We start from the raw sequence: 15,499 nt of genomic DNA, 5'->3' as shown, positions 1-15,499 counted from the left end.
TCACAAAACTGCCAAGCCAAGCACGTCTTCCCGTGAGAATCTTCTGCCACATTTGATGAGAGCGTTCCGCATTAGCAAGGTGCTGCACAATGCCAAACGTTAGAAAGGAAGGCAGATTTTGACTGCAACTTTCCAGATTTCCAAGTTGGCCCAAGTCATATTTGGAGGTAGCCCACAAGCGCCGCGATCAGGGTTTCCCAACCCTGACTGAGCCACGTTGAGCCAAATCTCAAGGTGCACCGGCAAACAAAAGTGCCACGTCAAGTAGGGCTGGACCGATAATTCAATATCAATATGTGTCGCGATTGACACGTGAGCGATATCAATAGAAAATGCCTTCGATAAAACGTTGGAAAGAAAGAATTTGAAAAGAAGCGCGATGGCGGCGCGCCGGTCGGTGCGTGATCCGCGGCGGCGCGCATCCGCCTCCAAACATGACGAAGTAGCTCAACCAATGAAGAAGATGCATTTAGACCAACAAAGAAGAAGCAGCTTACCCAACGGCGGCCGTGCTCCACACTCGCTTTGTTCTACGAAATGACCAGTCGACTCAGTTCAACGCGGGAGTATAAAGCGACCTCTGCAATAAATCGATACTATGCATGATAACCCGATTCAACGCCTCCGGATGGAGACGCGGCGTACCAGTAAAGGGGTTCCCCGTCCTTGACATGCTAGCGCCAGTTAGCCATATTTGCCGTTTGTCTGACGGAAGACTCGCGCTGGGGAATCTCAGCTTTGGCTTTCTGTTGCTGCTCTTCTCTTCCTTCTCCAGCCCTCACTAAACAAATCCTTTTGCCGCCCAGGCCGTGCAGCCGCACGTGCGCGTTTGGGACAGCGTCAGCCTGTCCACGCTGCAGATCGTCGGATTGGGGACGTTCGAGCGAGGCGTCGGCTCCTTGGCCTTCTCCAAAGCCGTGAGTGCCCCTAGCCCGGCGCGGCGCGGCGTCACGGACGGACCTCGGCTCACACGCACCTGCGCTTTTGTCGCCTCAGGACTCGGGGCAGCATCTGAGCGTGGTCGACGACTGCAACGACCACATGTTGACCGTATGGGACTGGCAGAAGAAGTCCAAGATGGCCGAGATCAAGGTGCGCGGCGCCTCCCATCCAGGCGCTTTTGCCTCGTTCGTCACCCATGTCAAATGTGTCGCGCGTCTGAGCATTTGCACAAAGGCCCTGAGTATTCCTTGCACCAGAGCCAGCGACATCCACGGCCGTCTATATGTACGGCCGCCGGCGGCCAATTTCCGCGCCGCCGCCCCGCTTGAATATGTTGATCTCTCAGCGGCGTACTCACTATTTTCTCTGTCTATGGCCAAAGTGCTGCAGTGTGCGGTTGGTGCAATAAGTCTAGAAGAAGCGCTACATGCTAAGGTTGGGCTAAGGTTGACACCGGGGCGCACGCTAATGCCGCCACTAATTTGAGACTTATTTTGTAGCGTGCGCTGACCACCGCGAGTCTGTCTGGCGTAGCAGGCTGGACTTGTAGCCCGAATCCGGGCTTGCGGTTGAGCACGCGCAGAGCGTCTTGATCGTGTCTGATTGCGCGCCGGCACTATCTTGGCCTTTTCCGCCGCTCCTCCTTCTCCATCCACTCCTCGGCCTCGGCAAGTACAGCATCGTATGCTTTTTATTTGAATGTATTTTCGTTTTTTCAGGTTACGTCGCCAGTGTGGGATCGCGACTCGTTTGTATAATGAGGACTCCGTTAAATTTCCTGACCAAAATATCAATAATGGCTCTATGGTGAGATAATCATTCTCGCGAGCCTTGTATCGCAAACGGCATCGCATCGCGAGGTGCTCGGAGGTTGCCGTCCCTACTTCCGTCGAGAGTGGAAAAATTGAGCGCGCGCCCTCGCTGGCGCTACCGCCGCCGCACGGGTGCCGTGTCCTGTTTGGAAATTCAGCTGGGCTGCAATTGAAAGGATGTGTGTCGAAATGCGCGTGCGTGGTGTGAGCTAGCCAGCATCAGCGTAGCCTCGTGTTGCAGCCCGGCCGTTATTGACGGAGCTGCTCCGTTCCACGCAGATTACTCCATATAGGAGTGTTCTCCTTGCATTTCAATCAGGCGTCAACCACATATGTTTTCAATGACTTCATATAAGGAGAATATGAAAACTCAGGTTGGATTTTTTTGGTTTGAATGCACAGCCAACAGTTGCTGAGCGCGTTGCACAATTGCCAACGCACGCGGCTTGGAGGGGACATTGCTGCGTTGCTGCTTAAGTTTGTCTCGTGTGTGTGTGTGTGTGTGTGTGTGTGCGTGCGCGTGTGTGGCAGACCACCACCGACGTGGTCCTGGTCGTGGACTTCCACCCCACCGAGCCCAACACCATCATCACTTGCGGAAAGTCTCACATCTTCTTCTGGGCCTGGACCGGCACCTCGCTGGCTCGGAAGCAGGGCATCTTCGGGGTAGGTTTGCAGCGCCTCGCTCTCGGTTCGCTCATCCTTTCCGGCCGGCCCGAGTTGTCGGCGACAGACGCTCGTTGGCTCGCTCGCTCGCTCGGCGTCCACGGCATACTTGGCGCTACGACGTCACCCGCAGGCTGAGCTCGTTGTCACTTTTGCTCATCGCAACGCAGTCTGCCGGACGCCTTTGCTCGTGCGCGTCACGTCACGCCTTGCCGTTGTTTCCCAGAAATACGATAAGCCAAAGTTCATCCAGTGTCTGGCCTTCCTCGACAACGGAGACATTCTGACCGGAGACTCGGGAGGCGTTCTGCTCGTGTGGACCAGGAGTGCCGCTGAGAGCTCTGGGAAAGGGCCGCGAGGTGAGGACGTCCCGTTTGCGCGCGCCTTCGCCTTCATCTGGCCCCGCGGTCGGGGGCAGATGAAGAAGAGCCCATACTGAAATATTGCAATGATTTGGAAAAGGCACACATTATATATTAGTGCAGTCTCGGACTATGGGAAGCAGGCCGGGGTTTCCTCTAGTTTTTTAATTTTTTTAAGCAGCGGGAGCAGGACATATCCCTACATACGAGGCGCGCAGTCCGGCCGGCCTCCCCCATTTCTGCTGCTCTTTCTTTTCTGCTGTGCGCAGTTGCGCACGTGTTTACAACTGTTGCTCTTCTTATATTATAAAAAAAAGAAACTCGTTTACTACAACTGAAAGTATGAACGTGTCGTCACTGACACTCGACTTCACATGCGTCATCGGTGACGTCGACTATGGCGACTGGTCGGGACCGCTCTAGTGAACTTGCATCAGGCTCCGCAGAAATAATTGAAAGAAAAAGACGAGCGCTTCCCCTGTGTCCAAACACGTATGCCGACACATTGTTCCATCCCTGACCGGAGAGCGGAAAAAGGCCAATGATGGCCGGGGACCGGAGACTCCGGTCGTTCTTGTCGCAAAGCCGCCTTGCCCTTGAAATGAGTCGACCTGCCGTTGATCCGCGAAAGGGCCGCTTTTCCAAAGTGTCTCTTGCGGCGCAGCCTTTCAGATCAGCCGTCAGGTGAAAGGCCACGAGGGCAGCGTCTTCTGCCTGTGCCAGATGAGGAGCGGCTCCCTGCTGAGCGGAGGAGGGAAAGACCGCAAGATCGTCCTGTGGGACCGCCACGTGCGAGCCGAGCGCGACATCGAGGTGGCTGGCGCTCGCTCGCTCGCTCGCTCGCTCGCGCGCATTTTGATCTTTGCGACGTTTGACGGCGCGTGCGTGTCTGAAGGTTCCGGAGCAATACGGAAGCATCCGAGCCGTGTCTGAAGGCAAGGGGGAGGAGTTTCTGGTGGGAACATCGCGCAACTTCATACTCCGAGGAACCTTCCATAACTGCTTCACGGTGGAAGTGCAGGTAAGGGCCCACGCCGGTCAGAGCGCCACCTCGTGGCCGTTGCCAAGCTACGGTCTTCCTTTTTCGACTCTTTGGCTGCCGGCGGGGAGAGTGGGGGTGGGGTTTCTCTTGGCCATCTGCAGCCGTATCGGTCGAGGCTGTTTTTCAGCTCAAAATCAGCGTCGTAAAGCCGCATCATGAGCAAAAGACACCAGCAGATGGCGGCGTTGGACTAGAAGAGAAAGATTAGGGGCCGATCTGGGCTCGTCGCCTCCGTTGTCGGCCTACGCGTGGGACAAGTTTGGCTCTGTCTGGTGGCAACGGAGGATGTGTGTGCGCAAGTCGGTCCCAAAGGTGATTTGCCGTGCGGAGGAAGGAGCACGCGCCAGTTGCCAGCGCCACTCGCCGGCGCCGGCCGCTGCCGTTCCGCCGGAGCCATGCGCCAATGGCGGGGGGCACTCGGGGCACCGTCCTTGGGATCTGCAAATAGAGCGCCGAGTCTGCTTTTTGGTCCTCACAGCTGGAGCTGTCGCACAAGCCCCAAAATATCACCATCTGCTCCAAAAAGCTGCTTTTCTCCACTTTCGGCCCAGTAGCCGGCCGGCGCCGTTGTTGGCCAAAGCGAGCCCTGTTCTGGCTCTCATTGCTCAAGGGCACAAAAGCTGCTTGCTGCTGAAAGACGCCAGTGTGGCCTTCCTGCGGCTGCTCGGCGGAGCTCGTCACGCCACACAATATGGTGGCGCTCTGCGGAGACCGCTCCAAAAGTTGACCAGGGGCGGCGGCGGCGTGGCTTGACGTGACACGCATGTGCGTGGCGTGTGTTTTGTGTGCGTTCAGGGTCACACGGACGAGCTGTGGGGCTTGGCGTCGCACCCGTCCAAAGATTTGTTTCTGACGTGCGCCCAGGACCGTCTGGTGTGTCTGTGGAATTCCACCCATCACAAGCTGCAGTGGAGTCGGAGTGTGGAGGTGAGCGATGACGTCACTTGCGTGCGCCGCGGCGTGCGTCCTGTCGTCGTCCCGCGCACGCAATTGACAGCTGTGCCCCTCGCGCAGGAACATGGCCACTGCGCAGACTTCCATCCCGGCGGAGGAGTGGTCGCCATAGGAACACATTCGGGAAAGTTAGTGGCTGGGAAGGGCTGGCTGGCGCAGTGGGCGGGGCTAATGTGACTGCGTGTGACTGTGTGCGCGCGTCAGGTGGTTCGTGCTGGACGCCGAGACCACAGACCTGGTCGCCATCCACACGGACGGCAACGAGCAACTGTCGGTCATGCGCTTCTCTGTAGGTGGGTGGAGTCAATTGCTCAGCTGGTGCAATGGCATTCGGGGGGGGGGGGGGGCGGGGAATCACAATCACCTCCCATAGGCGTCACGTTACATGCTGAGGATTTTGGAGTTTCCAAAACACGGTCCAACCCGCCACCTTTCTTGCATCACGGACGGGTTTCAACGAGTACGACGCGCTTTTGGCCAACCGGGGACCGTTCGCCGACAGACAATCGGAATCCACTTGACCTTGACCGACAACAAAGATGACTACGGAGTAATTGGACGTTTTACCGGCACGGAAAATAGGGCCGCTCGACTCATTCAAATTGGAATCCAAATGTCAATCTCGGCTTCTCGTGGTCTTGAAAACAAAACCAATCAAAGAAAAACGAGTCGTGCGCACGACGGCGCGCGGCCTCTCCCGAGTTGCCGACGTTGTTTGAGCTCTCCGTGCTTCTAGCGTCACGCCGCCGAGATGGAGTCCGGCGCGTACGCGCACGCGGACACGCTCCGTCCGGTCCGGTCTCGTCAAATAGCCGCGGGCGAGCGGACTCTCGCAAGGGCTTTGCGGGTTGATTGTCGTGTCTGACAAATTGCCCAAATGCAAAACAAGTCCAACTTTGTGCGTGCAGACGGCGCCCTGCTGGCGGTGGGCTCCCACGACAACTTCATCTACGTGTACGGCGTGGCCGACCGAGGGCGCAAGTACAGCCGATACGGAAAGTGCTCCGTAAGTGGTCTCTTTGTTTCCGCCTCCGTATTCGCACGCATGTTGGATGCGAGTCATCATACGCTTCCACCTAAAGTGTTAAGAGGAGTGCGTTTTGTCGGTTTCCAATATAAACAACCTGCTCAAGGAACAATTCAAGGGATCGGACTCTGCGCTGCGTTTTTGTCCTTCTTCCTTGAACCGCGTTCAACGATAACATCCGTCGATGAGCTTTTTCTTTTCTTTCTTTCTTTCTTCCTTCCTTCCAATTTGTCACGTGTTCGAGAAATCAATCAATCCATCCATCCTCCCTCCAATCAATCTTTGCAGGGTCACTCCAGTTACATCACGCACCTGGATTGGTCGCCTGACAACAAGTTCATCATGTCCAACTCCGGAGACTACGAGATTCTCTACTGTCAGTGCGCAGGTGTTGCCGCGCGGGCCCTTCGGACGCACGTGTTTAGCCTGCGGCTTCTTCTTTGTCTCCTCCTCCTCCTCCTCCTCCTCCTCCTCCTCCTCCTCCTCCTCTAGGGGACGTTCCAAACGGCTGCAAATACATCCGCAATCGCTCCGAGTGCAAAGACATCGACTGGGCCACGTACACCTGCGTGCTGGGATATCACGTCTTTGGTCAGTGTGTGAGAAAATGTGTGCGAGCCAGCGAGAAAGAGAGAGCGTGATATCCTCCCCCTTGTGGGGGAGGCTTTGTTCTGGTGGCTGTTGTGAAGTTTGCTTTTTTTCTCTCTCGCTCTCTCCCACTTTGCCGCACGTCAGGCGTGTGGCCGGAGGGCTCGGACGGAACGGATATCAATGCCGTGATGCGCTCGCACAATAGGAAGGTGCTGGCGTTGGCCGACGATTTCTGCAAAGTTCATCTCTTCTCGTACCCGTGCGCCACACCCAAGGTGAGCCCGGCCGGCGACCGGCGCCCCGCCCGCCACTCACGCGCATCTGTGTGTGTGTGTGTGTGTGTGTGTGTGTGTGTGTGCGTGTGTGTGTGTCGGACGGACGGACGGACGACAGGCTCCCAGTCACAAGTACAGCGCTCACAGCAGTCACGTGACCAACGTCAGCTTCCTGTTTGACGACAGCCACCTGATCTCCACGGGCGGCAAGGACACCAGCATCCTGCAGTGGCGATTGGTGGACAAGAGCAACCCGGCGTCGGGCGACGCGCTCCACCGCTCCACCGTCGACACTGATGGGCAGGGAGAATCGTCGCGCCCGACCTCGCCTCCTTCCTCAGAGTTAACCCTGCCCCCTTCTGACGACGCGGCCGCGCCCGGCGACGCCGCCGCCGCGCCCGGCGACGACGCGGCCGCGCCCGGCGACGACGCTGTTGCGCCCGGCGACGACGCTGTTGCGCCCGGCGACGACGCTGTTGCGCCCGGCGACGACGCGGCCCCAGGTGATGATGAGGGCCCGCCGCCGCTCACGCCCCCCTCGTAGGGCGCGGGAAGCAAAGGTCGGCCACCGTCGGACGCTTCTTCCTCATTTCAAATATTTTGAAAATGTCCTCAAGCCTCACTCGCCAATTCAACGTGGCCGACTTGAGCGATGCGACGTGCCGGTCGAGCGTGTCTGCGTCACATTTTCTGAGGTTCGGGGTTCAAAGGTCGCCAGCGGCCTTCATGTGTGGAGTTGGCATGTAGTTAGCATGTTGTCCTTCTCGTGCTCAGGCGGCTTTTCCCTCCCACATTCCAAAAACGTTTCAGCCCGTATACGGAGTCTTCAAAGCTCGAGAGAGTGTTTATCTATGACGGAGCCCTCACGTAACGACAGGAAATCAGCCGTTGTATAGCTTTGGTACTACTGGTTGTGGAAGATTCTCTTTCGCCACTGATCTCGGATCGAGTCCAATGAGGCTGAAATCTCATGTGATCCCTTCCACGTGATCTCACAACAACCTAGAAAATAAACTCCCGGTTATGCGCCCATGTTACCCGAGTGTTTCCCAGGGAACCGCAGGCGGGCGGGAGTGTTGTAGGATGGAGAAAGGGCTTATCGTCTGGGGTTTTTGTAAAAAAAAAAAAAAAAAACACATCGGGCAGGACATGTTTTTATTTCCGAGCGCTTCTTTGATTGGCTACATTCCGTTTGCGTCACACTGAGTCAAATGACTTGAGAGTCATTTTTGCGCGTAAATCTGATTTCAGGTTGTGGGCGTGACCCGTTTCCGGCCTCATTATCCGGACAAATCCACTCTTATCAGACCGAAGGAGGATCTACGTTCTGGCGTGAGTTTGATGGCGCTTACCAGCGTGGCTGCTTCACGCCGTGCCACTTAAACGTTGGCGAAAAAGACTCTTGCGATTGTGTTGACAGTTGAACGGCTGAAAGCCAATAAATCCGCTTGCCCTACCTTGTTCCTCTGCCCAGGACGCCTTCATTTTGGTTGGTTGGTTGGTTGGTTGGTTGGTTGGTTGGTTGAGGACGGCGTGTGCAGGGTCCAAAATTGCCCCTTTTTCTTATTGGGCCACCATGAGCCATGTTTTGGTGGCCCTGAAAGAACTGGCATTGGGCCCTGTATAGTCATTATACAAGTTCTTGTTTCAGAGTTTCTTTTTGTTTTGCATGTTATATTTTTTTGGTCTCCCCGAGGTGTAAAACATAGTGAATAAGTAACATTTGACATGTTCTGGGCTTCATATCTTGTTGACGCCCCAAAAAAATGTGTGGTAAAAAGATCAATTTTGATGGCTCGATTTAGGTGGGTAAAACTCCAAATATTGAATATTAAATATTTTTGAAAAAAAGCAACAGTGTGTTCATTTCTGTCATATCTCTTGACAAAGTTTGTGCCGGCCAGCTGTGGGACAAGAACTGTGGCGAGGGCGCCCCGCTATGCGGTGCTTGTCGAGGAAAAGGCCGCATCACAGCTGCGAGGACGCCCACTTGACACCAGACCGAAAAGACGGCGACACGAGCAGTTGAGCGCGCCCGACTGACCGACGGCGGCAATGACCAAGAGCTCGCCGTTCGATGTCAGCAATGTTACTTGATTGCTTGTATTTGCCCTGTTTTGCACCACAGAGGACTGACTTTGGAGATCTACGCAGGAAGCATGAAAAGTACCGGAGAGAAGTCGGACCCTTTTTAACATTTGACCTTTTCACATTGAAATACGCTGCCCAATGGGAAAGACGGTGTACTCTCAGTATGATTTTGACACTCACCAGCACTGTGAGGACTAAAAGATTCCATGATGGCGTTATAGGAATTTCGGGCCACACTGCGAAGCCCCTCGGTCTGCGTTTGAAGCAGTTGTGTCAACAATAGTGAGAGCGAATCTTCGATGTCTGTTTTGTGTTGGTTTGGACAAACGCGTGAGACGAGCGGAGGAAACGTTGCACACGTTTATTGGCCAAAGCTGTTTCCGGTGGACGATACCAACGTCGCGTGCGCACGTCGGTTGGGCGACGGGCTCACAGGTTGCAGAGGGGGCCGTCGCAACAGGTCCATCCGGGCCCGGAGCACCCGTCCAACGTGACGCAGCCTTTCTCGCCGTTGTCTGCGCGGCAAAGCAAAGGCGCAAAGTCAAACGTGCGGCGCCAGCGTCTGGCCTTGTTTGTCGCCGGCGGCTAATTTGGACCTCTGCTGTAGCACGCCTGCTTGACTTCACTGCTACACTTCAGGATGGGCGGCAACATCCCCAGCGGGTCTCGGGCGTAGCAGTCGATGCGAAAGACCGCTGCCGGGACGCAAAGGCGCATCGCAACGTTTTGAACACGAAATAACAACACGTCAAAGAAGGAGAAGAGCAAAAGAAACCTGAGCAGACGACGGGCAGCAGCAGCACCAGCAGCAGGAACGGGAACCGCTTCATGTTGGCTCTCAAAATGCAAAATGGCTCAAATGAGGCCAAAGTTGCACTATTCATGGTCTGCCCCCGACGTTTTCACACGGGGGGCGTTGAACTTTGTGTGTCCACGTGTACGTGCACGGGGCATGTTTGTTGAACCTATGATGGGTTCACTCACGTCAAACGTCGCTCGCTGTGCTTGAGCCTTCAACACACTACGAGGCTCGTGCCATTCGCGAACGTAACGGCTCCCCACCAATCAGGCGCTTGAAGGCGCAAGTGATTGGTCAGTATGTGTGGTGTCGTCTCTGTGTCTGTGTCTCTGTGTCTGTGTCTGTGTCTGTGTCTGTGTCTGCGCTGCTTAGTGCGCTGAGCAGAGGGGGCAGGGGCGGCAGCCTGGTACACAGTACAGTGAGCACACGAACGGGTCAAGAGGAGGGAGAGTGCAACACGGAGGACAAAAAGAAAGAAAGTAAAAAAGAAAAGACTCAAAATTGGAAAAGGAGCCAAATTTGGACTCATTTTGATTATATTGATGGCTCTACTAGAGACTACTGATCTTTTTCTTTATGTTTTACACATTTTAATTCATATATTTTGGGGTGTTTTTCAGGGGTTCTGTGTTGTTTCAGTCTAAATTTGTTAAAGGTGAATTGTAAATAGTTAAAAGTTGTATTTTAAAGTTTATTTAGTGTAGCAGTGAAGAGTTAGTATTTTTAATATTAAAATTACTATATTTATAATTTATAATAACTATTTAATTTAAAAATTGCTATACATGGTCCTTCCGTCAGCATGAAATGCTGTGGACATGTCCATCCGAAGAGGGGGGGCGGCATACTGTATTTTGTGCAGACTTTGCCTCTAATTTCTGAAAAGATGCTATAGTAATAGGAGTCCAAACGTCACATAATGATAATATTCCTCTGCAGGAACAAGAATCCGCTGGAATGGTTTTCTACTTATTGGAGGAATCTTTTTTATGTCAGTTCGAACTTGAGGAGAGTGATGAATTATGTTCCGTACTGTGTTTTGTGCACAGCTGTGACATGCGGGAAAGCATTTACCGTAAGGTTTAGAATACGTGCACACTTAACAATTTATGGGGCGGATAGTTTGACGACGGAAAAAACAAAGCGTGATAGCTTGACCGCAGTTGTTTTTACTACGGGTCCACTTTATTTGGCAAACGGCTGGGGAATGATTTCTTCGTGTAGATGGGACCGTTGCTGTTGCGCTTTGGTGACGTCACGAGAATGCGAAGGCTGATTGGACAGCGGAGCGGACGCTTTGCTATGACGTAGGCGGAGGCGCCTCCGCGCTGACTGGTCTCGGCAGCTCGTCGCTTCCAAACAGGACATTTTACAAACACAACAGGTGAGTCGGACAAAGGTCCGCTTTGGAGAATTTCGCTTGCGGCCCGGCGAGTTGTAACGGCGTAACCTACATGACGTCATGTGGCATTAATACCACGGAGCCAAAGCGCTAGTTAGCTGTTAGCTTCGGCAGGCAAGCAAGCAGAGCACAGCTGGACATGTTTAGAATCCGAGGCCCTCTTCAAATTCTCCTTTTGACTTCGCAGCTTTCCTTTCCTTTCCGTTCCGCTCCGTTCCGTTCCGTTCCGTCCTGGCCTGGCCTGTCTGAGCGAGATGGCGCGGAAGTGCTCCGCGGATAGGTCGCTGCAATTGTACACAATTTCGGGATGGCCGATACTCAACTCAAGTGTGTTTTCTAAAGCACTTGAAGACAACCGCCACTGTATACAGAGTGCTGCACATGGAGCAAAACATACAAGTCATACAACAATAAAACGAATGAATAATCAAAACGCACAAAAACAGTAAGAGCCAAAACCAAGTCTCGTGCTGAGTCAAAAGCCAAAGAATGAAAATGAGTTTCAAGACGAGTTTTAAAGATGGGAAGCGAAGGGGGCTTGTTTACCCACAATGATTTGCTCGCGTTGTTTTTGGCGGCCTGTTTCACTTTTACCCTAGTCTTTGTTTCAAGCTGTCATTGTAGTTTTTATTAGTTTTAGTCACGTTTGTACTCTTTGTAGTGTAGTCGGCTAAAAGATATATAACGGGGCGCGCGGCTGATGGGCAGATATTACAACAAGTTAGCTGTTAAAAAATGTAGTTAGTAATGTAATGTAATCCAAGTAGAGGCGGACCGGCCTACAGTATCACTCTCTCACCTCAAATACGTTTGTCCGCGTCGTCTCTGTCTCAAGCCAGCGTCTCTGACTAGCCTTAAAATGTAAGCATGAAGCACAGCCTCATCGCTCGGGTCGGCAGAAGCCTTCCAAATGAGAAACGAGCGATACGGTCGCGTCTTGACTTACCTCCGTTTCATTTTGGGAAGCTTTGAGATGTCTCTTCACATTCAGGTTTTTGTTTTTCCCAGATTTTTGTGGCCGCGCTTCCCCATCTTTCGTCCGTTTTCCCACAATCATCTCCATGTCCGTGGAACCGAAGTGTGCCCAAATGCCGTTTCTTCCCCAACAACAATCGGCCATCGCCCCCTTTCTCTGCGTTCAGTTGCGCTAACCAAGTTGCGTCTCGGCGCATTCTTCTTCTGGTCCAACTAGCGCCGCTAGTCGGGGTCGAGGAAAAGACGAAATGACACATTCGGGACGCCTCCTCACCTCTCTCTCCCTTTGGTCAACAAAAACAAAGAGACATTTTCGCATACTTTGTCTTTTGTAAACCACATTTAGTCTTGCTTTTATCGGTCAACAATACGGCAGGACAGATTTCACCATCGATACGGCGTGTGTCTCGTCACGTGACCGAGGCTCGGCGATCAAGTCGTTTTGTCCTCATTTTCGTCGCCGACAGCAACGCTATTCTTGACGGCGTCAATTTCTCAAGCGACGGACTGGCCCCCAACTTTACAGAGGTCGCAAAGACGTCAGAGAGTTTCACGCTAGAGCCGCGGGGGGCGCTTGGGTGGTGAACGAGCACCTGCCCGGCCCGCGGCCCGGCGCTCAAGATAGCTTACCAGTGGCGGGACATTGTGAATTTCTCGTACTAACGTAGAAGCCATCATGTGAGCGTTTCCAGAAATAGTGCCGTGAACACGGGCAACGGCTAACAGCAATGGTTAATGGCGCCAAGTTTCGAGGTCATTTGAGCAAATGCTGCTGTTGGCTGCCCCCCCCCTCAGTGGTGGCCGCCGCCATGGGACCAGAGCGAGTTTTCCCACCCTGCGAGGACGACGACAAGAGCCCGCGTGACGGAGATGCGGCCGGGGGGGCGGCGTGGAGCGGTGGCGAGGAGGAGGGGGAGGGGCCGATGCAACAGGTCCCTCCGGAGGAGGACGGGGGGGGCTACTCGTACCAGCCCCTCAGTCAGGACGGAGACGAGGCCGCGGCGGCGGCGGCGGCGGACGGCAATCTCCAGCGCAGGATGGAGGTCGGAGCCCGCCTGGACTTGCGCTTGTCGCAGGTCTCTTGTGTCACGGCGTTTGTTTGTTTTTGTTTTTTGCGCCGCAGGTGATGGGGCTGCACCTTCCCGAGGCCCCGCCCTCCGACAGCGACGAGGACGACCCCGAGGGCGCGGCGGCCCAGAGAAGCCGAGCCTCCATCCCCATGGATGCCGGTCAGTTGGCCTTTTTGTTACTGCAAGCAAGGAGCGCTCACTCGTGGCACGCCAAACCCGTTTTGGGAGTTCCCCGCAAATCCCTTCCTTGTGATTTGGGGGTGGTCAATGTGCGAAGGGACGAATGAATTGGCGCATTCGCCGCTCCCCGATCACTCTGCATAGTCAAATCAATCACCGGCCGGCCTAGAGCGTTCCAGCTCCACTCAAACTCCTGTCGCAGCGCTTTGTTTGCGAACGCCGTCGTTCCCGACTCCCCGAAATGGTTGGCTTTTCCCGAGCCCATGGCCTCATTTTCAGCAGGTCTGGTTTTTCCGCCTTCCTTCCCAAAGTCAATCGGGAACGATGGCGTTCGGCATCGGCGCCACTCCGACTCCTCGGCGATGGCATTTTGAGCGGAGGACTTGGACTGGGATGATGCAAAAACCTCCTTCTCGCGCAGCCCACGTGGAGCTGGTGAAGAGGACCATGGCGGCGGTGGCGCTGCCCTCGCCGGGCGTGCCGCTGTGGGCGCGAGAGATCTCCGACGACCAGTGGCAGGACGTGGTCCGCCGCGCGTTGAGCGGCCGCCGCGCCGCCGGCCTCCACCACACCTGAGAAACGGCATTTTCGTCTCCGGCGGACGTTCGTTGGGCGGGCGTGGCCAGCGGCGACGAGACGGCGCCGCACTCCTTCGATCATTTCCGTTCCGTTTGTTCCAGTTGCTTTGCTCGCGTCTCTGTTTGCGTTTTCAAGCGGGCGTATTGCTGCCAAACCGCACATCACATTAACACTTGGGAAAATTCACGCGTTGACGCGATGAGTCGGACTTGGCTTCAGGTGGCCGGCAGAGTGCGTTTTGCATCTTGAAAATCAAAGTTACGAGCTGTGTACCTATGCTGATCCGATCTGAACCAATAAAGAAAAGTGTTTGAAAAGAAGCCCGGCATCCCTCCGTCGGACTCGCTCGTGAGCGCCAGGCGAAGGAATTAGAACATCGCGTTCAAATGGCAAGACGTTTCATGCGAAACGTCCTTTTTTTGCGTGTGTTTTGTTTCTGGCGTGGCAGCAGTACGCTTGCGTAGCTTTTCACGTGAATGAGAAAATGTTTGGCATTAAAACCACCATTTGTGCTGCTTTTTTTTGTCTGGACTAGCTGGCGTGCATGCGTGCGTCCTCCGGAGCTCATTTTTCGCATCGCTGCCGACATCAATCAAATCACGGGGCCCCTCGAGACAAACAATAGACTGGTCGCCGCCTGACGGGGTTCCCTCGCCCTGATCTCGAGGATCACGTTGTTGTCACTACGGAGCAAGAGAGACATTTTTGCTTTCTTGCAAGTACGCGAGGGTTGAATATGCAAGTCGTGCGCGGTACTGCGTCAAGAGCAGGAGCGTTTGCTCCGCGCGGGAGTTCATCGGGAGCCAAAATGACAGCGGAATGCCTTGTTCGCGTTTTGAGATTCCGCCCCCGCCGATCCTTTTGCGGATGCTGTCTGGACATGCGCAAACACAATCAGGCGGCGGTAAAGAACTGACCCTTTCCTGCGTGTGGAGTCCGGGCAGCGGGGGGGAGCTTATCACTCTGAGGGAAAGCAAACACGCTCAATCATTTCAAAGTCACACAAATGTAGCAATCGTGTCAAATATTGAGGAAGGACGACGGCCGCCACCCATTTGGACTTTGCCCGTCTCGTCTGCCGGTCGACCCGACGTCTGTCGTCGTAGAATGCGCAATTCCAGTCTAGGGGGGGGGCCGCGCGCAAAAGACCACCTTTGCAAGCATGCGCTTTGGCTTTGGCTTCGGCAAAGCATTTCCTCAGCCACGTTACGGACCAAAGCGGGAAGTGAATGGAAAAGTGAAAAGGAGCAAAAGCCACTCGGGGAGCTTTCTCTGCGGCCGCTGTGTGACTAACGTGTCGGCGGCATCGGGTGGACTGCGAAGCCGCCCGACAAGTGTGCTCGTGCAAACAAGCAGACCGGCTCGGAGTAGCTTTCAAGAAATTGCGTCCGTCGATGGCCGGGAGGAGCGGTCCGAGCGGTCCGAGCGGCCCGAGCGGCCCGAGCGGCCCGGGCCCTCAACATGGCCGCCGTTCACCTGACTCGCAGGCTTTCTCCGATGCTCTGGCAGGCGGCAGCGTTGGTCCTACCTGGAAGTGCGCGCTGGACACGCACTTGGCCAGCTGCCGGAAGAGCGGCTCCCGGACTTTGATGAACTCGGCCGCTTCCATCACGTCCGGGCAGGATCTCCTCCAGCTCGTTGAGGAACATCACCTGCTCGGGACTGCGAGTCTCGGGCGAGACCTTCGGCGGGCCGGCCGCAATCTCTTTGCTCAAAGAGTTGCCGACGTTAG

General features: G+C 54.8%; 3 protein-coding genes across 9 annotated transcripts in view; 2 read left to right on the top strand and 1 right to left on the bottom strand.

Moving 5' to 3' along the window:
- The window catches only part of eml4 (EMAP like 4), a 23,399-nt gene extending 14,873 nt beyond the window's left edge, over nt 1–8,526 (top strand). For 6 of the 7 annotated variants that reach the window (XM_086045665.1, XM_086045663.1, XM_086045662.1 and 3 more), the window contains 15 exons: nt 807–917; nt 997–1,092; nt 2,286–2,420; nt 2,647–2,779; nt 3,447–3,595; nt 3,678–3,803; nt 4,620–4,751; nt 4,839–4,906; nt 4,983–5,071; nt 5,687–5,784; nt 6,094–6,181; nt 6,298–6,396; nt 6,541–6,671; nt 6,790–7,174; nt 7,923–8,526. In XM_086045665.1, coding sequence (XP_085901791.1) covers nt 807–917; nt 997–1,092; nt 2,286–2,420; nt 2,647–2,779; nt 3,447–3,595; nt 3,678–3,803; nt 4,620–4,751; nt 4,839–4,906; nt 4,983–5,071; nt 5,687–5,784; nt 6,094–6,181; nt 6,298–6,396; nt 6,541–6,671; nt 6,790–7,174; nt 7,923–8,095 — 2,013 coding nt within the window. In that variant the 3' untranslated portion in view covers nt 8,096–8,526. Of the gene's footprint in view, nt 1–806; nt 918–996; nt 1,093–2,285; nt 2,421–2,646; nt 2,780–3,446; nt 3,596–3,677; nt 3,804–4,619; nt 4,752–4,838; nt 4,907–4,982; nt 5,072–5,686; nt 5,785–6,093; nt 6,182–6,297; nt 6,397–6,540; nt 6,672–6,789; nt 7,232–7,922 lie in introns of all 7 variants that reach the window. The other variant, XM_086045664.1, reaches the window with a different exon arrangement.
- A 583-nt stretch (nt 8,527–9,109) lies between these two features.
- On the bottom strand, nt 9,110–9,702 carry LOC147140321 (uncharacterized). Its single transcript, XM_086045680.1, has 3 exons — nt 9,538–9,702; nt 9,359–9,457; nt 9,110–9,277 (listed from the first exon to the last, which is right to left on the bottom strand). Exons 1-3 carry the CDS (start codon nt 9,644–9,646, stop codon nt 9,192–9,194), a joined length of 294 nt encoding a protein of 97 aa, XP_085901806.1. The 5' UTR covers nt 9,647–9,702; the 3' UTR covers nt 9,110–9,191.
- A 1,116-nt stretch (nt 9,703–10,818) lies between these two features.
- mea1 (male-enhanced antigen 1) lies at nt 10,819–14,284 on the top strand. Its single transcript, XM_086045679.1, has 4 exons — nt 10,819–10,945; nt 12,734–12,981; nt 13,062–13,167; nt 13,610–14,284. The coding sequence occupies exons 2-4, from the start codon at nt 12,748–12,750 to the stop codon at nt 13,762–13,764; spliced, it is 495 nt and encodes a 164-aa protein (XP_085901805.1). The 5' UTR covers nt 10,819–10,945; nt 12,734–12,747; the 3' UTR covers nt 13,765–14,284.
- Nucleotides 14,285–15,499: the final 1,215 nt, after the last annotated feature.

This window comes from Filicampus tigris, chromosome 11 (genome assembly GCF_054856515.1).
Source record: "Filicampus tigris isolate MCC_2025a chromosome 11, RoL_Ftig_1.0, whole genome shotgun sequence".
In the NCBI taxonomy this organism is placed as follows: Eukaryota; Metazoa; Chordata; class Actinopteri; order Syngnathiformes; family Syngnathidae; genus Filicampus; species Filicampus tigris.
Note: the sequence above shows the minus strand (reverse complement) of the source record. Positions and strands in the feature narration are given on the sequence as shown.